At 40.6% G+C, this 24,765-nt stretch overlaps 1 protein-coding gene across 4 annotated transcripts in view; it reads left to right on the forward strand.

The window, feature by feature from the left end:
- Nucleotides 1-700: 700 nt before the first annotated feature.
- LOC136864774 (probable nuclear transport factor 2) overlaps nucleotides 701-24,765 on the forward strand; it is a 94,069-nt gene continuing 70,004 nt past the window's right edge. Inside the window, exon 1 of one of the 4 annotated variants that reach the window (XM_067142146.2) lies at nucleotides 701-965. In XM_067142146.2, coding sequence (XP_066998247.1) covers nucleotides 858-965 — 108 coding nt within the window. In that variant the 5' untranslated portion in view covers nucleotides 701-857. The remainder of the gene's footprint in view (nucleotides 966-24,765) is intronic. The other 3 variants (XM_067142148.2, XM_067142145.2, XM_067142147.2) reach the window with 3 other exon arrangements.

The raw sequence follows: 24,765 nt of genomic DNA on the forward strand, positions 1-24,765 counted from the left end.
TAGTGGAGTTACCGTACCTTCTTCCAGAACACTGATGTTAGAGCGTCGAACTTGCCATTTCACCCTCAGGATCCTTCTCAGCCAACGTTGGTGGTATTTTTCCAGGCATCGAATTTGCCTTCTGTAGGTGGTCCACGTTTCGCATCCATATGTAAGAGATGTAGCTTTGTCAGAGCTTGGTCAGAGTGTTGATATTATGATTATAAAAGACCCTTACCCGAAGACGACAAAAAGTCATACTAGCGCATTTGAGGCCGTGTTGAATCTCATAATCAATATTTGCATTTGCTGAGAGATCGCTGCCAAGGTATGGGACATGTTCTATGTTCTTCAGAACTTTGCCTTGGACTGTGATTGTAGGCCATATGGAGATGGAGTTGGGTGCAGGCTGGTAAAGGATCTGCGTCTTCTGGATGATAAGGCTTAGGCCAATACTTGTATACGCTTAATCAAACGTGTTTAAGATTGCTTGTAAATCTTGTTCAGAGTTTGCATGAACAACATTGTCATCAGCATACTGAAGTTCAATGATGGATGTAGGGGCCTAGGGGAATTTTTGGTCTTGGCTGGTAGTCTACTGAGATTGAATAAACCTCCATCAGTCGAGTATTGGAACTTCGATTGTTCGAATAAAACTTTTGTGGCGCCAAAGAGTTAACAAGATCTCTTAATCATTAAAAACAAGAAAGAAAACACCAGTTCTAAATTGGTACCTGCTGCCATCTAATGGTTCATGCGGTATTGGGAATTTGTTAGTCGAACTCGAATGGGTGTAAGTTGCAGGGGTGGAGGTGCGGTATTTGTTATTTTAGTTGACTTATAGTTACTGGTTTGTGTTATATTGTTAGAAAATTACAATGACACTTAATCCAGCGTACGAAGCAATTGGAAAAGGTTTTGTCCAGCAGTACTATGCTATATTTGATGATCCTCTCCAACGACCGAATTTAATAAATATGTACAATGTAAGTAGATTAGTAAACTTCATGTTGCCAAGGATAAGTGGGCTAAATTTTTCGCTGTGGGATTTTGAGGAGTGAAGAGTTTTGGTTTGGTTATTTGTCGTACCATAACCTAACCGTTGGGGTTGCTAGCAGTAGTGGCTACCATGAGTAATAATCCGAAAATAAAAATTATCTTAATCATTTTGACTCCATTGTCACACAAAGACGGTAATAGAAAATTCAGCTCATGTTAATTGTTAGCTAGAATTGATGGTAATATTCTCATAGCCCATTTATTCAATAATGCGATTTAGAAAAATTTAGTAGGCCTAATTAGAATATGTAGATTAACTGACTGCATGTTTACATTCTTTGCCCAATTAATATACCTTATTACCATCACATAAAAGTGGAAAATTCCTGTAAATAAACCAGTATTACTACTGATTCATTACATGTTATGATTTTGACATCTTTTTACTTGGTTTGAATGGAATTTATCACCATAACACAGGGTTGCTGTACTAAAATGATCAGTACTGTATATGGGACATAGGCCTATAAACAGTTAAGATTGTTCTAGGCTGTGTGGAAAGAAACCATACCCTCACTTGCTGCTAATTTGTAACAGTTGTCAGGTGGGTACAAAAAAAGTTTGAAAGATTTTTTTTTTTCTGAATTCAAAGAAGATTGAAGAGCTAACGTAGACTTTCAAGACTACAAATGAACTGCAATATCGGACCATTCGTGACGAGCCGCACAAAACACTGAGTTATACATTGAACACAGAAGTGTTTCACTGTTGTCCACACAAAACAGTGAGTTATACATTAAACACAGAACTGTTTCACTGTCGTCCTTATACTGCTTTAAGTACAGAAATTCATTTTGTAGTTTATCGTTGAAATTTCACTTTAGGAGCCATTATGAAAGTCAGGACACATCAGAGAAACCTTATTTCACCTGCCACACCACAAAACCAAACATCTTGGTACTTCAACAACCGCAAAACAACTGTTGACCGTGTTGTTGTGAAGTTGAATTGAATTGACTGTTGCTTTGCAAACAATCGACCAATGAGCTTTAAGGCTCTTCATTACAACAGCTTGATTGGGCTCATTCGCTCTCAGCTGAGACATTTGGTTATGTCCCATTGGGAGATGGAGTGGCAGGCCACTCCACTTCAAATAAGCTGAGAGTGATCAAACGTACAATGAAGGTATGGAGGAGTTCCCTTCGGGCTTCTCGGAGGGAATCGGTGGTATTATGTCATCTTTTGATCGGCCACGGTATATTAATGCACTCCTATTTACTGAAAGGAGAACCCCCTCTGGTGTGTACTTACGGCGATCATCTTGCCGTGGTACACATCCTTACAGAGTGTGTGGACCTGGTCGATTTGTGCCGTAGTCTAAAACTCCCGAGAACCATCTCCCTCATTGTGTGAGATGAGGAACAATCAGTAGACCTCGTCATCCGTTTTATGAGGAATAGTGGTTTGTTTTATCGCATATAAACGTACTGTAGTGTTTTGTATTAGTCTTTGTATTTTTTTAAAAAAGTTTAGAATGCTATTTGTTCTCGGGGCATCGACGCATGTGGATTTTCTTTTCCCCTACTGGCACCATATTGTATGAACCTGCGTGTAATTGGAATGGCGGTAGTGTGGAATGTTGTGTGTGAGGAAAGGATGATTAAGGACGTCACAAACACCCAGTCCCGGGATATTAATCATTACAATTAAACCCTGACCCGGCCGGGAATCGAACCCGGGGCCGCCGGGTGACAGGTCTTTGTATTATTGTTCACTATGTTTTATTAATTTGATTCTGTTTTAATTTGTGTTTGTATATTTTAATGTGTTTTTTAAAATAGTAATTTGCATGATATATTATTGCATTTAAAGGCAATGTCTTATTCTACCATAACCTATCATTTTACTGAAAATAAGGCATTGCAAGTCCGGCTCCATGGCTAAATGGTTAGCGTGCTGGCCTTTCGTCACAGGGGCCCCGGGTTCGATTCCCAGCAGGGTCAGGAATTTTAACCTTAATTGGTTAATTTCGCTGGCACGGGGGCTGGGTGTATGTGTCGTCTTCATCATAATTTCATCCTCATCACGACGCGCAGGTCGCCTACGGGTGTCTAATCAGAAGACCTGCATTTGGCGAGCCAAACTTGTCCTCGGACACTCCCGGCACCAAAAGCCATACGCCATTTCATTTCAAAGTATTGCAAATTAGATCCACTGATTATTTTAAATTAACAATCATTTTTCACCTTCATTTGTTTTTAATTCTAGTCAGTGGATATATTTTAAAATTTTAATTATCATATCATGTCATCTATCTTGTACAATTAGGGGCCGATGACCTTCGATGTTAGGTCACTTTAAACAACAAGCATCATCATATGATTGGGCTCATTCATGAAATGCTTATGAATCTCTCATTGTATCATTATATAGTAATACATACCACAGGCATGTACAAGGGTGAATGGTAATTTCATAAACATCCCATTGCATAAAGGAAAAATAAACAAGCAAAATAGGAAGGGATTTATTTTCAGTTTTGATCATATCCAACAAGGTCAACAATATTAGTGTATATACACTGTCAAATCAGTTTATATGACCACCTGCTAAAAGTGCCACTTGCAGTGCATAGCCCATAATGCAGCTGACAGGCTGGCTGTACATATTGCACTTCCTGCTGTCATGGGAAAGGGGAAGCGATTTAACAGAGCTGCAGAAAGGGATGATCTTCAGCTTTAGGGTCAAGAGGGGGCAGTATTTCGGAAACAGCAACGTTTGGGAATTGTTCACATGCCTCTGTGTTAAAAGTGTATTGTAAAGTGGATGAATGGAGCCATTGGGAATGACTGTCGAGGAAACTGCAGAGCTCCATGTGTCTGAGGTGAATGTTCATGATGACTGTGCATGAAGGCCAACTGACAAGCTATAGTGCAACAGATCACCGTCCAGATGAACCAGTGTGCATCCAGACACTTTTCTACCGCAATACTTTACCTAACCCCTTTGCGAATGTTGCTTTGGAATTGACAGAAGGTGATTACACCTATGGTAACACAAGTGCATTGAGTAAAGTGACTGGAATTTGGTTGACGGTATGGTGATGGGTAGCCGTCACTGAGGATTCACTTTTTTTAGCTGCGTAGAACGGATGGGGGTCAGCGTATTCGGCGAGAAATGTTGGTCGAATTTTTTGCAGGGGTGTGCGTTATGGTCTGTTGAATTCTCGTGGTATTCTCTAGGTCCCATCATCCATGTGAAAGACACTGGATTGATTTGGTGCTGAATCCATCCTTGGCGGTTATGTTCACCCGTACATAACGATTGTTCTTCCTTGGCAGGGTGGGATCTTCAGCACGATAATGCACCTACCCACATGGCTGCAAGAGCATGATGGAGGGTGGAAATTCAGTAACTGCTTCCCAACTTTTATATCATTCTTGGCATCGTCATCGGCTGCAACTCTTATCCAAGTAAACATATTCTTCAGCAGTTTACATTTTCACACTCCCAATGCTTTGTGAATGTGTTTCATATGACTTAGTAGCCCAATCTTGGCATGAAACATACATCCACACAGATCACATGGAATGGCTAGGGGAAGGCGGGGCTGAGCTTGATGGAGCTTCCGTGCTTGTTGTTTATCCACTTCACGTTGTTGTCGTTCCTCTACAAACACCGTAACTGTTGTAAAAATGGTGTGGTGTCAAAGTGTACTCTTCTCAGCAAGTGTATCCCAGGTTTGAGTATTAATTCCAGCTCTTTTCATAGTATGATTTAGCTGATCCTACAAATGCCATAAAGGGGCTCCATGAAGTCTTGTGCCGGAGCAGAGTTCACCATACAGGAGTTGACGTGGAAGCCTGGTTCCACCTGAGACTGGCCAATGATGGTAGCCTCAATGCTTATATCATGCACTTTCTCAAGAACTGCAAGGTTGGTGACACGGTCCTCCCATTTTATGTTCAAGATGGTTCTTAGTTTTTGCAGATGGAAGCACTCTAGCTTTTTTGATATCCTGACAGTAGAGGGTCCAAGTTTCACAATCGTAAAGCAGTGTTGATATGTCAACAGCATGGTAAACCATGATCTTGGTACGCATTGTAAGGTCCTTATTCATGGAGACATGATGGGATAAACATCCAAATGTTGAGTGGCTAGCACCAATTCTCCTATCCACACCTTGTGAGCAGTTAACGTTTATTGAGAGGATAGCCTACTTTCTAGATATAAAAAGTAGTCGACGTATGCCAGTGGAGTATCCACAATGGAGATATTGATAGCTGGGAGTTCAACCCAGGTGCAGGCTGTGCGAGTATTTTTGTATTCGGAACATCAATGGAGAGACCAAACAATCTCAAGCACTCTTGAAACAACTGATCGACTGTTGCAGCTCTTCAGGTGTGAAAGCAGGTGCGGCAGGATCATCTCCATATTGCAGTTCCGTAATGGAGGAAAACTTAGTAAGCTTTTGGGAGCAAAGTCTAGCCAGATTGAACAGTCCCCCATCGAAGCGGTATCTGACCTTTATACCTTGGTTGTCTGTTGATTTTCCATATAGCATGGCAGCTAGATAAAGAACTAAGTGTGTTGGAGCAAGCACACATCCTCGTTTCAATCTATGAGTGATTGAAAATGGATCAGAGATAATAATATTTTGATGAATGATTTGCTCAGATGTGTTATAAAGAGCCTTGACAAGATCTACAAAATGCTGTGGTCAGTCAAAGTGTTTCAGTACTGTTCATATTGGTGGTCTCGGGACTGATTCGAAAGCCTTTTCCAGGTCATAGAACACTAGGTATAAAGGAGTCTGTTGCTCTCTGCAGTTTTTATGGATTTGCCATCCACAGAAGATCGTATCTGTTGTGTCACTGTACATTCAAAAACCGCACTGCGACTCAGGTAGGATCCTCTCGGAAAAAATCTGCGGGTGGTTGACCAAAATTCTATTAATAATTTTATCAGCTATAGATAGCAATGATATACCATGATAGTTGCCACAAACACTATGATCATGTTTTAGAAAAGAGTAACGATGGTGGCATTTTTAAGGTCACTATGTACTTCGCAGGTTTCTCATTTTGAGAGGATAAGGGTATGAAGTCTGGTCTTTTAGAAGCAGGCCTCCACTTTGAATCAATTCCAGGGGAATGTTACCTGGGCTAGGAGCCTTGCCAGATTTCAGTTTACTAAGAGCAGCATTGAATTCCTTGAATGTTGGTAGGAGAGCCACCCATGGTTTTTGGGGATGTAAAGGCACATCATCAAGAAAGTCTTCAGCAACATTTGAACCCTGATTTGGAAGAGTGGAGTTGAAATAATACAAATCTTATGTGGAATACCTTGTAGATGATAGATGTGTTCATTGTAACAGCCAGCCCTGAGAAAAACTCTAACCTGGGGGGGAAAAAAAAGATAGAAAGTGAAACACTATGTATTTTGGACAAAATTTAATGTTAGTCCATTTGAAACCTTGTAGAAATTAAATGTTATGACATTACAACATTATGGCTCTGTATCATAAGTTAATTAGCCCATTTGACAAGTTTTGGCATAGTAATTTATAAACATTATTGATCGTTACAGACGAGCCTCCGTGGCTCAGGCGGCAGCGCGCCGGCCTCTCACCGCTGGGTTCCCTGGTTCAAGTCCCAGTCACTCCATGTGAGATTTGTGCTGGACAAAGCGGAGGCAGGACAGGTTTTTCTCCGGGTACTCCAGTTTTCCCTGTCATATTTCATTCCAGCAACACTCTCCAATATAATTTCATTTCATCTGTCATTCATTAATCATTGCCCCAGAGGAGTGCAACAGGCTTCAGCAGCTGGCACAACCCCTATCCTCACCACTAGATGGGGGCTTTATTCATTCCATATCTGACCCGATCGAATGACTGGAAACAGGCTGTGGATTTTCATTCATTGATCGTTACAATCACACCACCAATATTGCCATTTCCGCCTTTGGACAAGAATAACCACAATCAACTCTCTTTACTGCTGTGAATTCTCATGCTGCATTTTTTTTTTGGACATTACAGCTTGTCTACAACAGTTAGTCTTGCTTCTAAGTCGGCTCGTAATAACCCTTTCACCTGAAAACTTAGCAAGGGCCATGGTGTTAATGGAGGATGGGCACAGTATACACTATATAGCAGATGTTATAGGCACGTCTTGTTCTAACATGCAGAACTGTTAAAAGATACAGAGGGTATAGTATCTACACCAGGAGGCCCAGTTCTGGTCGTAGGAAAAGCACTGCTGAGCGCGATGATAGCTTTCTCGGAATTAAAGTTCTTCACGATCGACACACAACAGCTGTGGAGTCCAGAAATCATTTACAGCAAGTACAGGGCACAAACATCAGCGAACGGACAGTAAGGAGGTGGTTGTATGAAGCAGATTTAAGGTCCAAGAGGTCTACCTCAGGACCTCTGCTTACACTGTGAGGACCGTGCCTCTTGGATGAAATTGGCCATTGAACATCAAAACTGGACTGTGGAGCTCAGTACTGTTTACAGATGAATCCAGATTCTGTTTAAGGGCACCAAATGGAAAGGAGAGAGAATGGAGAAGGTCCAAAGGAATGTTTTTCACTCTGCACTTTCTCTGCAAAGTCACCGTTCACTGGAGGCCCTGTGATGGACGTACGGAGCTAGTGTTCATTGAGAATGGAAGTCTGACAGCCCACCGATACATCGAGGAGATTTTATTGGATCACGTAGTGCCTTTTGCGCCTGTTGTTATTTATATGAGTACCTGGTTGAAGTCTGAATTGAGAACACGGTGTGGCCTGTTGTAGTCCCGACCTAAACCTGTTGTTCCCCTGGCACACCGGCTCAACTGCGGTCTGTGCTCCAAATATAATGGGACCTCATACCACAAGAAAACATACGATATTGCATCCTGAGCATGCCTGATCGAATCACAGCTGTAACTGCGGCCAGAGTTCGTAATGCCCATTACTGAGGCAATGGAAATGTGTTACAAACCTGTGGACAAATGGACTGCAAACAAAACTGTGCAGAGCTCTAGGTTTTGACATCTCATTTATCTCATTTATCTCATTTATTGAGCTGAAACTTTTCAAATGGGCTATTCAATTTAAAAGACATTGCCATATTGCTGTAATGCCATAATATTTTATTTTTACCAGATTTCAAATGAACTAACATTGAATTTTTTCTGAAATACGTCGTGTTTTGCTGGTTTTGTTTGCGAGTGTACTTTTTCTTTTATAACCTAATTTAATTTAGCATGTGCTATTTTCCATTGCTCAAGCACACATTAGCATTTCCACTGGCTGAGATATAATAAGATATGATGTCAATCCCAACAATCAAGACAGATGCATTCCATTACCAATGCATGCGCAGTAAAAACAACTAAATGCAACTTGTAACGAAACGATGTACGATACTGAACAATAATTATTTTCTTTTGAACTACCCTTAACCCAAGAACGGTCGTTGTGGGTCATCATGACCCGCACGCTTACATTTCCGTCCCCCGCATCCACCCACGGTGACACAGCAACCTCCCTCCATCTAAAGTTAAATTTTACTTTTGAGTACGTTTTCCGTGTTTCAGTGAAATGTATGAGAGAGAAGCAGACCGTATTCATTCTATGCTAAATGAATCAGTCTCGGCAGAAACAGACAATGAACTGGGTGGTGATGAAAGTGATGTGGGGACTGATGTCGATCCACAAGAAGAGATACAAGACGACCAAGTCTGGAACACAGAAATGGAGCAGAGTGATGATAGTGAAGAGGAAGTAGCTACTGAGAATGAACGCTCGGAAGATAACTCTACTTTGGATGATATCCCACTGCTTTATAGAGAAAACTACTGTAAAGACGTCACTAAATGGAAATTGTCCGAACCTACTCAGTCAGTCCATACAAAATGCCAGAGTATTGCGACTCATCTTTCAGGCTCCAAAGGAGCAGCGAAAGAGGCTAACACTGATGAAAGCAAGGCAGTGTTTATTCACAAACAATATTCTAAAGAAAATCGTTGATTATACCAATATATACATAAACAATGGGACTGGAGTGCCTACGGTATTTTTCGTTGTGTAATGTCATCAGCAGCGCTTCCGATTTCTTCTCAGAGCTCTTCGCTTTGACAATTAAAGGGATCGTCTCATTAGAATTGCTGGTGATAAACTCGATCCTTTGCGCAAGGTGTTTTAATATGTCGTAGTAAAATATCAAGCAAACTTCAGTATAGCGGAATATGCCACAGTTGATGAAATGCTGTGGAGATTTCGTGTCAGGTGTCCCTTCTGCTAATATATGCTAAATAAACCAGCTAAGTAGGCCTATGGCATAAATGTGCTTTTCATTGTTGACGCTCACACTTCTGAACATGAGAGGTACTTGGGGAAGCAACCATAGGGTTAGTACATCAAATCACACAAACTCCCACTGAAGTTGTAATGAGACTTGTAGCACCTATTTCAGAAAGTGGACATAATGTCAATCACAACAACTTGTTCACAAGCGTTCCACTAGCTCAGAACATGTCGCTGCAGCATAGCCTAAAGAAACCGGAGATCACTTTGTTCTACAATTTAACGAAAGGTCGTCGAAATGTCGGGAACATGCTCTGTGGGTAGGAAAACAAACAGGTGGCCCCTTAATGGGTTTTTTTTTTTCACCTTACTGACATGACAGCTATCAATGCACTAGTTGTTTATGCCTAGAACAATAAAATCAAGCATCAGGTGAGAAGGCAGTTCTTGAAAGAACTCTCCAAGGAATTGATTAGTCTTTATATGAGGATCTGTTTGCTGGCTGGAAATCTTGGCCATAAGCTAAGGATGGAAATTCTGCACACTCTGAAATAAAAGTATCCACTCCCTGAAGAGCCTAAAGAAGATGATGGTACCAGGAAATGAAAAAGATGTGCGCTGTGCTCCAGGATTGGCAACAAAACTCATCAGACGTGTGCGATCTTTTAGTAGTTTGTATGTGGAAATTGTGGCAAACTGACTTGCCTAGACTGTCTGGAATATGCCTAAACCAGAGATTGAGAACAAAGAAGCTGGATTTGTGTTTTTTTTTTTTTAGCCAGAGATTCTGAATTTATAACTTGGTTTTGACTATTATTAGTTTGTGTTAATTTTTTTTTTGTTTACTCGTACCAAAAGTTTGTGTGAAAATCTTCGAAGAATTCAATATGATCCCTGTGCAGAAATGAACTTCAAAACTTTCTTCATGTTCTTAGAAGGCTGTCTTATTTCTGACTTTTACCAATATTCCAGAAAAGAATACCAACCGTTGTAAGACATGCAGTTGAGTGGATGTTTTGCATTCACTATGTTTAAACCGAGCTCGATAGCTGCAGTCACTTAAGTGCGCCCAATATCCAGTATTCGGGACATAGTGGGTTCGAACCCCACTGTCGGCAGCCCTGAAGATGGTTTTCTGTGGTTTCCCATTTTCACACCATGCAAATGCTGGGGCTGTACCTTAATTAAGGCTACGGGCGCTTCCTTCCCCCTCCTAGCCCTTTCCTATCCCATCGTCGCCATAAGACCTATCTGTGTTGTTATGATGTAAAGCAGCTTGCAAAAAAAACTTTTAAAAAATACATCTGTAGTTGTATATTAAGAACATGGATAAAAGTATGATTGTTTTTTGTCCAAGATAATATTATTGATTGATGTACACACAGAGTTTAAAAAATATCAATCCTGACAAAATAAATAAAACAATAATATGTGGGTTATAGTGACTCACTGCAACCTGTTTAAGATGCACCACATGCGCGACTTCTGCCGTGTTAATGAAACTTAGGAGATAGCACACTAGCAGCCTTAAGAAATCGCCAATGTCCAGCATAGATTGCGCTGCTACGATACCTCCAGACCCTCTTTGCTTGATCACAGCCCAATGATTTTGTCACTAGCCGGACCTAACCAATCCAGACTAATGGTTTAGTCACTATCCGGACCTAAACAATTCAGAACAGTGGTTTTGTCATTAGCCAGACCTAACCAATCCAGGCCAATGGCTTTGTTATTAGCTGCATGATTAATTAATTCAGCTTTTCACTACTGTGCAACATAGATTGCGCTGCTATCACCCTACGGAATGCTAGAGGCCTGATAGCCGCTTTGCTGCCACACCTAACAATGTAACACTGGTTGGTAAGTTCAAAAGTTGGCAGCCTTGTGCACCGCGTGATCACGTTGACCGCAAGATGTCCGAAGTCCATGAGAAAGAAACAACAATGAAATCGCGCCTAGATGTCTTACACTGAAAAAAGTCAGCAGGTACTGAACTTTTGCCTGATAAACACATCAGAGTTCTTCCCTGGCCCCCAAACAGCTGCGTTCTCATTCTAATTGAATATCTGTGGGACCATCTTGATTGTTGAGTTCGCAGTCTGTCTTCCCTGCCGTGCACCCTTCAACTGTTTTGGGATGCACTGCAGACAGTATGGCTCCAGATACTTGTGGTGACCTATAGCACATGACTGTCCGGCTCCATGGCTAAATGGTTAGCATGTTGGCCTTTGGGCACAGGGGTCCCGGGTTCGATTGCTGGCAGGGTCGGGAATTTTAACCATAATTGGTTCATTTCGCTGGCACGGGGGCTGGGTGTATGTGCCATCTTCATCATTTCCTTCTCATCACGACACTCAGGTCGCCTACGGAAGTTGATTCAAAAGACCTGCACCTGGCGAGTCGAACTTGTCCTCGGACACTCCCAGCACTAAAAGTCATACGCCATTTCATTTCATTTAGCACATGACTGATTCACTGCCAGCACATCAAGCTGCTGTCCATGCTGCGAAGGGCAGTTCATCTGGATACTATAGTCCTATTAAAACAATGCGCATGTTCTGACAGCTCGCAGCACGTGGCGCCGAGCAAAGGAGTGGGAGCGCTGTGTTGCCACATGATCCAGCGGTAGTTACTACAGTCACAATCAAAGCACTAGGCGCTGCGCAAAATAATATCCATGTACGGGGATCATGAGAGCCTTAGATCAACATTAAATATTGTTCCTTTTATTCCAAGGTAGTTCAGCTGAAATATCGTACGACATTCTCTTCATTGCCCTCCCTCATAGGCTTTAACCAGTCAATCTCCGGATGATTGATTTAATTTTTTGGCAGATTTCATCAGCAGAATGGCAATTTGACTGGCCTGGTCAACATTCTGGGTTCAAATCCGGGCGAGGATGGGAGAAATATGTAAGAGGTTTTTTTGGCATATTGTATAGAGGAGAAATCGGTCGTACCCTGTCATAGCCATCGGCGGAGTTAAGATGTCAACTATAATTGAAACTAGAGTTGTGAGAGGTAAAAGTCTGTCTTCCACCTTGTCGTTTTGAGTGCTTTTTAACTTGCGATCATTAGTCATGGTACCTCTTTTTATTGAAATCCGAAGCCAAAAAAACCCCTTATATATTCTAACCACAGGTCGTTATTGTTAATTTCTAAAATCTTGCATGCTTTGTCCAAACCTGTCATGCGATGGTCCAGATATTCACTCTCTCTCTTTCCCTTTCACCTTCCTCCCAATGCTCCTTTCTCAATTCTAATTACTATAACTTGAGATATCTTTTATGCTCCTGCTGTTCTTTCTGCAACTTTGTTAACGTCTGTCAGTGGGCCTCCTTTCAGCCTCAAAATATTCCTGTAAGGCACACACCAGATCGTGAACTTGAGCACGAATAACTAAGCCCTGCCTCCTCATTACGCTTGCCTTTTCTTGAAATGAATGAATTCTTGGTCGCTCTCGTTGTTTAGCGGCGCTCTGAACAGGTTGCAACATTTTGTAGTTCATATCTTAAAAGTAGTTCAATAAATTACAAGCTGTTAAAAATGATGCTATACTACACAATACTAAAATTTACACTACACTAAAATGCCAGTCTTGATAAGGATATTAACACAAACACAATAGCACTATAAATATTTAGCTGGTTTCAAAAACACGCTATAGAGATAATGATGCTATCTCTCAAAGCAGCACTGTTATATAGCCCAGCCACATGTGCTGTGGTATACTAATTGGCAACGTGGAATGCGGAGCTTTAAGCAGAGGGAGCAGGAAAAGGGAGAGAGCGTGTCGAGCTGGGATTGGCTTAAACGGGAGGCGTGTACTGGTTGCCATAGTAACTGCCACCTCTTACAGAACATGCACGTTGTTTTAATAGCACTTTAGGAGGTGGTCATAATAATGTGATTCAACAGCGTATGTAACTGATGCTCGCCGGGAAGTCCTGTAGTCTGCTGTCAGTGAAACTGTCACATTATTTTTCTCCTCAAGTAGTGCAGTACAGTTTGAGTGATACTTCAGAAGAGTTGTATGGCAAGCCCTTTACAAATTTTAATTCTGAATATAGGCCTACTGCTAACTAAGCCAGAAGTTGAAACAACCTATTCAGGTAGTAGATTAAAACATTTACAAAGCAAATTTGCAAGTGACTTTATATTAGCTGATAGTAGAGAAGTTATTGTTTCGTAAAGCATGAGAAAAAATGTAGGAAGTGAAAAGATTCAAGTGGTTCAGCACATATAACAAAGCACAAAAAGTGTGTAAACAAAAAGCATGTAAATAAAGTGGCTATTTAAAATAGACTGGCAGTGTGTTTAGGGAATAAGATGGTCAGATTTAGTAAGTTTTCTTCTGGCCTGTATGAAGCATTTTTAGCAGCTGATATCCCCGTAGGACAAATTAGTAACTTAGTCCTAAAAAACATTTTCAGCAAATATATACACCAACAGGTGCCATATGAAAGTACCTTAGTAAGACATAGTACAAAGTTGTTACAGGAATGTAATGTCAAAAAAACGAGAAGCTAGAAAATCAGATGGTGTGGGTGGAAATAGCTAAAACTCTGGATTCCAGAGGCTGTTTTACTCCGAATGTAATAGGCTGTGCCTTACATATGCCTGCCCCTTAGTCCTGTTCCTTGATACAGGGTCTGGGATGAGGTGAGATGAATTATGCGGCATGTTTTTAATGACTGGATGGCCTTCCTGATGCCATCCTCAGTTGAGGATGTAATGTAGATGAAATGAATGATGAATGAAATTGGGCGAGTCGGGCTGAGTAGTTCAGACGGTTGAGGCACTGGCCTTCTGACCCCAACTTAGCAGGTTCGATCCTGGCTCATTCCAGTGTTATTTGAAGGTGCTCAAATACATCAGCCTCATATCGGCAGATTTACTGGCACGTAAAAGAACTCAAGTACATATTTATGATCATACTTAAAACTTTTTAAGTGCATAACTTAATTGCATGCATACTGTGAACAGTTTTAGGGCATGAACTTATGGGCCCTAGTTATTAAATATAAGTGTATCTCAACATTAGTAACATTTGGATGATGAGCGTGTCACCAACAGTAACTTAGTTGGAGTTCAGTATAAACATCTATAATTATGACTTCATTTTGTATTGAAACAGTTCTAAAATTTAGGCAACTTTCTAGTCAGTGAAGTACACATTGTTTCATTGAACACTTTGGTAGGTACGTTTTTTTAGAATTTGGATTGAATAATTCAAGGCAGTCAATGCAACTTTTCGTATTAATGCCTGATCGAGGTTAAATGATTTGCAGTACTGGAAAAGGAGAGGAGTGGTTCCCCTAGCAACAACTATTAATCCGATGACTTCAGTATCATCCAACCTGTACTCTCGTTGATAGAATGGAATGGCTGGTTCATATGTTGCTTTCTTTTCTTCGTGGACCTCATTGGGTTGTATCAGAAATTTTCAAATCTGGTCCTTGAATCTATTGTAAAGTCCTTTCGATGGTCTTTGAAGGCTGTCATGTCATTTCAGCGGGTGCTGCCTGTAATAGAGAGATCACGAACATCCTGGAAGACTGTAAAGCCAGAGTTCCTTAATGCTTGAGCATGGCAGATCCTATTTTATGATACCTTGTATTTCCTTTAGCTTTGCCATGAGAGCAGTAACCAAGGATGTGAGCCAGAATTTCTACCTCGTTGTGGCAACGCAGACAACGGTTATTTTCCATGGTCCTGCCTGGAATAGCCCATATGGCCGCTACATTGCCTACCATTTCCAAGGGATCACGCCATTCGCTACAAGATAATCCTTGAAGGCAACTAACCCACTGATTGGCTGGAGGATGTTGACGTGGGAGGTTACACGAAGTAATAAATTCTAACTTCTTTCAACTTGGTTCCTATTTTCCAGGTGTCTAATAACAGTCTTTTTACTCAACATGCTGTCATCTGTTGTTAGATGAAGCCTTTTCAAACAGTTGAGTATTTTTTTTGGTTCCCTTGTATTTAGTAATGTAAGTATCTCTGGAATTGAAACACATTCTAAAGGCATTAACGTGTTGAAGAACTACCTCCCATTACAAACAAAAATACAACATAATTGTCAATACGGATCCAAAATGAAATTTATTGCATGGAAACAGTATAATCCTAGTTTGAAATTCCTAGGACAGTTCAGCATGGTGTTCAAGCATATCAGAGAGAACTACCGATAGTAAGATTTCTTTCAATTTGCATCTAATTATTTTATCTGAAACCTCAAGGAATTTTACAGGAATTTGCTCGCAGGGAATTGTTTGGAACTGGTATATAAGAGATAGAGAAATTAAGGTATTGAGAATACAGAATGTTGATCAGTTTGCTGAAGAGGTGAGGATGAGACAGATTTTAACTTGTACGTTAGATCAGTCATTGAAGTTTGAGAGTTTGTGTTAATACCCAAATATTTTACTGACTCTCCTGGAGAGATGCACTTGATATCTCCTCCATAAGTTGAGATATCTTCACCATTGAGTTTACCTGGGAAAATATTGATACATACTGACTTGGACAGATAAATATTCAAACCAGTATCATCGAATCCTTGTACTGCCATTTGTACAAGTTTGAGAGCAGACTGTTTTATCTTTGCCGATGATGATGGTATCATCCACAAAGCTCAAGACACTTAATGGCTTAAGTTTGGGTGTTAAGGGAAATCCACGTTCTGTTGCAACAGGCTTTCACTGAGTTGTTCTAGGATATGATTCGTTGCAAGAAAGTGTAATGCTAGAGATGGAGATCCCTGCAGAACAATCTCTTAAGCAGTATTGTGTTGGTTATAAAGTGGTTAATTGCTATATAGCTACTTTATATTGTTATTTTGGAATGGTTTTGAATGGTTTAGAGAGAGATAGATAGATATACAGTGACTATATTAATATAGTGTGGTAATGTCCGTGCTGCTGCCATATTCCTCCCAACCACTCCAATAGCTGATTGTATCACAGCAAGGTTAGGGGCAAAGAAAGTTTGAATTGGGCTAATTGAAAAGAATTACACTGAATCTCATAATTATAATTTCCATTACATATCTATGACACCAGCAGACATGTAATAACATGCCAGTCTCTGTTAGGTTGTCAGCATGTTTTGCTAGTGGCTTTACATCGCACCGACACAGATAGGTCTTATGGCGACGATGGGATAGGAAAGGCCTAGGAGTTGAAAGGAAGTGGCTGTGGCCTTAAATTAAGGTACAGCCCCAGGATTTTCCTGGTGTGAAAATGGGAAACCACAGAAAACCATCTTCAGGGCTGGCGACAGTGGGATTCGAATCCACTATCTCCCGGATGCAAGCTCACAGCCGCGCGCCTCTAATGTCAGCATGTTGGTTACACAGATTGCATGAGCATATAATTGATTCTACTGTAGGCTACATACTGCATAATGTACATAAGTTAAATGAGAAAATGTTTTATTTTTAATAAATGACAGTGCTAGTTCACAAGTTATTGACACAAGATAATGCTGAATGGAAATAAGTCTCTTGTACATTTTGCTTTCTTAATTGTGAGGTGATGACATGGATCATTCACAGTGATTGAAATAGGTCAGCTTTTACTTTTATTGCACTAGAATTTCTGGTGTTAATTTCTTCAGTGTATATGGTACTGCATAATACATTGAGACAGAGACATCTACATACGGTGACCAGATGAATTATCTTTAACTGCATTTTGCTCTTGTACGGTTTTTGTTATTGTGCATTATTCTATATCTGCCCAAACCTTCTGTTGCACTCTTTCCGTGTACAACAGTGATAGAATGTTTGTAGTCAACACTGAGGCATTTGATTAAAGCAAAATTTAAGATAAAAGTGATCTATGAAGTGTTGAGGGTGACAATAAGAAAGGAGTATCTGAAATTGCTGGGAGGTGGCAAATTCTCCCAGAAGTATCAAGAGCGAGTGCACAGTGTTATGAACTGCTTGAATGTACATACCATTTTGAGTTACACAATCACAATTCAGCAGGTACCTTTGACGTAATTCCCAATATTCCCATTAATTTACCACATTGTGTGTCTTCCACATTAATATAATATGTAGTTGATCAAAAGAATTCTGGTCATCTTAGTGTATCATACAAAATATAAATTGCAGATGCGTATGCTGCCACAGATTTGCTGTTAAAGACAGTTTTACATTTTCTTTCTTCTTGAATCAGCTTTTAGCCTACATACAATGTACCCCGTTTTGTGTTCAATAGTCGTGACCATCAGGTACTGGAATTGCAGAAATTTCATTCTTCACTCTAGATACAAAAAACTGTCTCATTGGACTTGCTTTGTGACTTCGATATATCAATATAGATAGAAAACAATACTTCGTTTTCTGATACAAACTGAAACATGTCTATAATTGAATGAGACAGGCTGTAACTTGCTGTTGCAAGCTCATTTGGCGAAGCAATAGTAGAATTTAAAACCAGAGCATCCTCTTCTGAACCTGTTACTGCAGTGTCTGGTAGATTAGAAAATGGTGTATTCTCTTTTTTCCACATGTGTGGCTCAAAGTGTGCCTAGTGAAATAAAAATAACATGCCGGTCATTCCAGCAAACTATATTGAGGGTACTTAGATTACCTTTAAACAACATTATCATGGACTTATTTCACATAAATATGATGTGTTAGTAGGATGTCACCTGCCTCTTTCAACCAAGACTCCCCATTGCTTCCTTTGAATTGGGCACCTGGGAAATACCTTCTTGATGAATCCTTTCTCCATCCTGTTGGTACAGCCGAGTGCACAACAATTCACTATTTTTACCCACTCTGCAAACTATGAGCATTAAAACAACGTGTTTACAGTACAGTACTAAGGAGGGATATAACGGATCGAGTGCAAATCCAGGCGCGGCCAATCAGAAATCAAACTGGCTTTGCCGCACTGTCTCAGTATAGCTACTGTAGATAGTGTGGTATGTTTGCGCACATGTGCAGAGTTACCTGATTTTACCATCAACATTTTTTCTTGATTTAGTCATTCTCAGCAAAACTAGTAATCTGACCCCAACTTGGCAGGTTCGATCCTGGCTCAGTCCGGTGGTATTTGAAGGTGCTCAAATACGTCAGCCTCATGTCGGTAGATTTATTGGCACGTAAAAGAACTCCTGCGGGACTAAATTCCGGCACCTCGGCATCTCTGAAAACCGTAAAAGAGTAGTTAGTGGGACGTAAAACAAATAACATTAATATTATTATTATTAAATTAGAGAAAGCATTAAATATCTGTGAAAATTGTCTGCTGTTATTTAGACATGAACCTAATTATAGTAGATGATAGTTTTGTATTTAGTAAACAAATGTTGTCATCTGAAGAGAGCTATGTTGCTAGATGGTGTAAACTGTCAGTATAATCATAAAAATGGTATATGGCCTGTGGAGAGGTCTTTTCAACTTGACACCTGTGGGGATGGTCCCCAGCCTGGGATGAAATCTAATGTTGAAGACGGCACATACAGCCAGTGGTACAACTTGGCTAACGGTCCAGGACTAGCACTGCGAGCGCATACTACAGTAGGCACGGAGGATGATGCTCATGTGTTTACCCCACGTTACTTAATTTACTGTCCAGCTCCATGGCTAAATGGTTAGCGTGCTGGCCTTTCGTCACAGGGGTCCCGGGTTCGATTCCCGGCAGGGTCGGGAATTTTAACCATAATTGGTTCATTCCGCTGGCACAGGGGGTGGGTGTATGTGTCGTCTTCATCATAATTTCATCCTCATCATGACGCGCAGGTCGCCTACGGGAGTCAATTCAAAAGACCTGGATCTGGCGAGCCAAACTTGTCCTCGGACAATCCCGGCACTAAAAGCCATACGCCATTTCATTTCACTTACTTACTTACTTACTTACTTACTTACTCACTCACTCACTCACTGTGGAGGGGAAAAGACAATGCTAGCAGCTGTTGAAAGCAAGTGCTTTTTCGTTATTGGTCTGTGTACGTCCAAGATAGTGAACAAAAACCATTGGTTCTATCATGTCAGGGGCGTTCAGCAATGATCCTCCTGAAGGGAGTGTGGCTCCGCTTGTGGGGCCACTGTTTTGTTACAGACTATTGGTCTAATAATTTTAATAATAATAGTAATAAGTGTTAATTGTTACAAAGGCAGTAGAGGGGAAGAAATGGCAGAGCCTAGGCTACTCGACAAGTGACCACACAAAAAACTTTAAATTTTAAATATATACCCAAAATTATCTCTTCTTTTTCATTTTTGGTTCTAGTTTATATTTTCTTTTTGAAACAACAACAACAAATACAATAGCAAGAATAACAATTAGAAAGAGAATTTACAATAGTAAATTTTAGAGCTTAATTATTAACAGATGAGAAGGATCTCCCATTTTTCAGTACAAGTCCTGCTAGTCTTAAAAGTATCCATGATAGAGAGTCTTCGGCTATTGCACAATGAGGAAGCTTAAGTTTCCAATAATAAATATTTTCCCTTCAGCAGGGTATTGAACCTTTTACTTTGATTTATAGTGGCCGCACAGGCCTAAGAGTTCACATCTAGGTACCTTTATACTTAAAAGCTTATTTAGCTTTTACCCAACTAGACACTCGCTGCTCTTACTTCAAGGGGAAGCAACAACAAAAGATTGGGATCAAAAAGATCTAGGAACACAGGAGCATAAATGGCAATAAATAAGAGGTAAATTTGAAAAGGCCGAGAAAAGAAATACGGGCTGGAAGGCTAAGCCCACTCAAGAAATCCCGTGACTTGACTTGTCATAAAATCTAATGGGGCAGAAGGCCTGGTGACAGCAGATGAGCCATACTACTTTGGTGACTAAGACAAGGAAAGTAAACATATAGACCAAAAAGCGGATAGAAAATTTAGACATTTAGAAAAGCTTAGTCACCAGAAAGCAAAGTGAACAACGGAAACGAGGGTCTACACTCGTACATCCTTAAGACATTACATGGTACCGACTAGGGTAGTTACACTCCATCTGCAGACAGCCTACAAGCCTACATATTACATACTGTACTAACTGAATTTAAGAAAGCCTCCATTTAAAATCAAGGTAAATGCAGCTCACCCTACTTGTTACATACTGGAGGGTAATGTTGGTATCTTCCCATGACCACACGCAAGTGAGTTCGCTAGGTAGAAAAAATTCCTGTTGCCTACCTAACATGCTGGCCAAGCTCGACTGTAGCCTTCTGTGAGGGGAACCTCACTTGTCCCTGTACTCAATAAGATCCAGGTAGATCTGTAAGGTTCGAGATTACCAGTATTTATAGGAGCAAGCTGGGTGATGATTGGTTGGTTTAATTTGAACTGATAATATTGGCAACATAGAAACAGATGAATTAAGTCAGTGCCAACCCTCTAACAAGTACAATTCCCTACTAAGTGGAACATAATCCAAGCGTTGGGTGTTGCCTGACTCCAGGGAGAGGCCGTACTGATGGTACAATAAGAAGAAGAAGGAGGAGGTTTTATTTTTCTCATGACTTGGGCAACTGCAGCGAAGAAGGATCTGGCTGGCATCTCTGAGACTCTGGTTCAAGAAAGAAGTGAGATCAGGACCTGGGTTAACGGGTTAAAGGATCGTCCAGAAAAAGTAAGAAGATGAGCTGGTGCAAAGTGCTCCGAAGAGTGAAGAAATGAATTATCCTTCAAGATAGAGTACTGGAACATCAGAAAGGCTGACAAATGTTTACCATGGTCCTGAGAGGCTGAAACTATATGTTAAAATAAATTACACATCCCGGTACATTCAGAAGTATTGCTCACAAGTTTTAGTGTTTGGCAGTTGGTAATGAAATATTATCTGTGTTGAATTATGGAAGTAATGCCATATCGAATAATTTCAGCCAATACTGTAGCAGTGTTCCTTCACTTAGCTTCTTTGGAAAAAGTCCTTTGTTTCATGATGTTTTATATAAGTACAGATTCTTGTAAGGGTGGGTTTATGGGTGCCCAACAGTGGCACTGATCACTTCTCTCTGTCCTCATGTAATACAAGGCAAGATTTAGAAGATTCCCTTTCTTAAATTGTGTATTATCGGCACACTTTATCTTGGTGCACTTGTGTACGGGGGTGAGGAGTAAGGAGGGAGCTGTCCCGGTTCTGATAGTGCTGCCAACTGAATGAAATCTGAATTGAATCGAGAATATGATAGATCGATATGAAGTTTCTAAACCGTTATCTTAAGCAAACAACTATGTCACATACACATTATATATCATTATATAACATTTCTCAATGCAAATCTTGTTCCTAGCATGAATTCTATAGTTTGGCTTTGCTGTGTAAACAACAACAGTACTAGTACATAAAGTGTACGCCAGATGTCGCACAACGATGCTTAAGTGATTCATAGTTTGTTTTTCAAAGGTTACCAGTACTAATCTCAAAGATTGCCGAGGTCGACCGATTCAGCACTAGGGTGTAAATGCACCAAGATAAAGTGTGCCAATAATACTTTATCCCCTGGACTGTTGCTTAAGTTCTACGCGTCCAGTCCCCAAACCAGAGGAATTATCCAGTGATAGTTAAAATGCCCGACTTGACCAGGAATTTAACCCGGGACCCCGTAGACTAAAGGCCAGAATGCTAACCACTTAGTCACAAAGCTGGACAATTGTCAGTTATGAGGGGAAATTAAAATTCTGTTCATGTAGTGTTTTTACTTCTATATGCCCTATTCTTCAATGAGAGTAGAGACCTGAAATTTGTTGATTTTGTTTATTTCAACAGCAAAGAAATACTACAGTATATTCCCCACACCCACACCCCAAAAATTGAAATATTAAGGCAGCATATTTTGAAAATTTATTTGAAATTCTATTTTTCATTTACTTATAACATTTCCTTTGAAAGTCGCCATACTAAGATATGGGTAAATGTTTTTAAAAAAAAACATAAGTTGTGTGAAATGTATTCTGCTAATGTATATTATGACAATATGGAAATAAAGCAAATGATTATACTCTCACAAGGGACCCTCATGAGTGTGAGGTCGCAAATGGTCAGTGGTATTGTATGCATTCGAAGCCCCAGCTACCGTCTACCCCGCATGTGCAGTAACGGCTGCTAATGGCAAGAGGGGACAGAACCGTAGGTATCCAAAAGTGAACAGAGTGTGAGGCTGTGAGATGCAGTTGAATGGCACAGTCAACATGTACATCACAAAGTGATGCTGATAGTAGTACTGATGTAAAAACAAGTGCAATGGCAACCATATACAAAGCAAATATTGCCTTATATCGACAGCAACAGTTGCGGATGTTGACATTCCATCAGAAGGGAATGCAAGATAATTGGCAGATTACAATTACTAACAGATTTTGAATAAGTCCATAGCAATATGACCGTGTGGTGCATAAGAAAAACTATGATATTTCAAGGGAGGACAAGGTGAACATGTTAAAAATTGTTGTTTGTGTGATTCAAGGACGCTCGAGACAAGTTACACGATGTGCATGATAGTGACCTATGTTATGGGCATCAAATTGTGCAGGACATTGGTCACAGTGACTTCAAATGGTGTAATGTATTGTTGCACGACTTAAAACAGAGCTATAGTATTGGACGACGCAAAATAACGAGATTCTAAATGAAGCGGCATCCTGGCGATGCACAGCAAACTGCAGAATTGGTTTGAGCATTTGTAGATGTGGTAAACAACTTTATCCCATCATATAGTTCGGAGTTCGTTTTCAACCCCAACCAATCACGATTTGACTAGGAAATGCATACGAAAATCATGCTGGCAGTTAGAGGTATCAAGACAGTTGTAGCACGAGCAATGAACATCGACGCCCTAACTCATTCATATACAATTATGCCCACTGTTAATCTAGATAGTAAATTGGCTGGGAGGTTATTTATTTTGCTACGAGAAGTAGGAGTTTGTCTTCTTCCAACGATTCGGTCACGTGTCAGGGACCTAGCAAGGGCAGTAGGGAATGTTTATATCACAGCAAGCAAGAGTGGGGAAAGTGGGCTTACTAGAACTGCAGCTGTGGTATAAACACTGCTTTTGTCCCATAGCTGGTGAAAATAACTTGCTGTTGCTGTTCTCTGTTAGAGAAAACCATCCCTCCTGGAAAGCGTGTGACATTGCAGTTCATACCACCTGGAACCATGGGACAAATTCAATCTCTGGATATCTGTTGTTGTTTTTTCATACCTACAAAGCATATTATTGCACCATCTGCAGCTACGCCATGAAGGATAGCAACTTTCACAAACTGCATGACAGACTGGTTAGCATTCAGTTGCATGCAATCACTTTCCATCAGTTCTCGTCACCACATTTATATCAATATGATTATCACTGCATTCTGTAAGAGTGGATACCTAATGGATCATTCTGAATGAGTTATAACTCCCAAGGCATTCACGTTTGATCCTCCGGGCGTTAACTTTTGTGATCACTGTGGCACATCATTTTTCTTGTGGTGCTCATGGTGCAAGTGAAAGGTTTGTTTTGAACATATTTTTAATTGTCGAAGTCCATTTTGTGAAGTGTAATACATACATTCCAGAGAAGGTTGATCTTTGCACCGCCTGGTCACTCATTTTCTGTGGTCCTCCTGTACACATGGAGTGACGTTAGCAACTAATATTGTTTCTGCCTCAATTGTTGTTACAGCACTTCCAAATGCCCCTTACTAGACATCGCACGTGTGACCTCGCACATATGAGGTTCCTCGTCGGGTAGTGCTCTAATGCAACCTTTAACACGTTCCGTGCGGTTCGGGTCACCATGTGCCCCGAAACATGTTACTCTTCTCCGTCGGTGCGAACTTCCCAGAATTGCGAAGTAAGTAACTACGTCCTAGTTACGAATTTCCGTTAACTAATGGCAACCTAGTGTTCTAATTGAAGTAAAGGATCGAGGCATACTGCTAGTTTTGATCGGCCCACCGGTGACCCGAAGGAAGTTTTTTTCATCTTCCATTCATATCGCATCGGGTCACCCTGAGTCCCGATTGTTGTCTGACCTATATTTTTACGCGGGAATCGCTTAGCGCGGTTACGGTGAATGAAGCCTAGAGTGTTGCTGCCCGCAGATGGTAGATTGTTGTTTAAGGAGTACCACCCTTCTGATATCTGCTTTCTACATTGCTCTTAGGAAAGCCTATAGAGGTTACTGGAGTAGTTATTGATATATTTATTATCTTCCGAATATAATATTTACAAGCTATTTCACGTCCTTTTTAGGTATGGAGCTTTCACATTCTGACACACCGGTGGCACGGAAAAGAAAGAGGGTTAGGATAGCACTGGGGTAGGCTTCACGTTCCGTGCGGTTCGGGTCACCAAGTGCCCCGAAATATGTTACTCTTATCCGTCGGTGCGAACTTCCCAGAATTGCGAAGTGAGTAACTACGTCCTAGTTACGAATTTCCGTTAACTAATCGACAACATAGTGTTCCAATGGAAGTAAAGGATCGAGACATACTGCTAGTTCTGATCGGCCCACCGGTGACCCAATT

The sequence above is a fragment of the Anabrus simplex genome, chromosome 2 (assembly GCF_040414725.1).
Source record: "Anabrus simplex isolate iqAnaSimp1 chromosome 2, ASM4041472v1, whole genome shotgun sequence".
Taxonomy (NCBI): domain Eukaryota; kingdom Metazoa; phylum Arthropoda; class Insecta; order Orthoptera; family Tettigoniidae; genus Anabrus; species Anabrus simplex.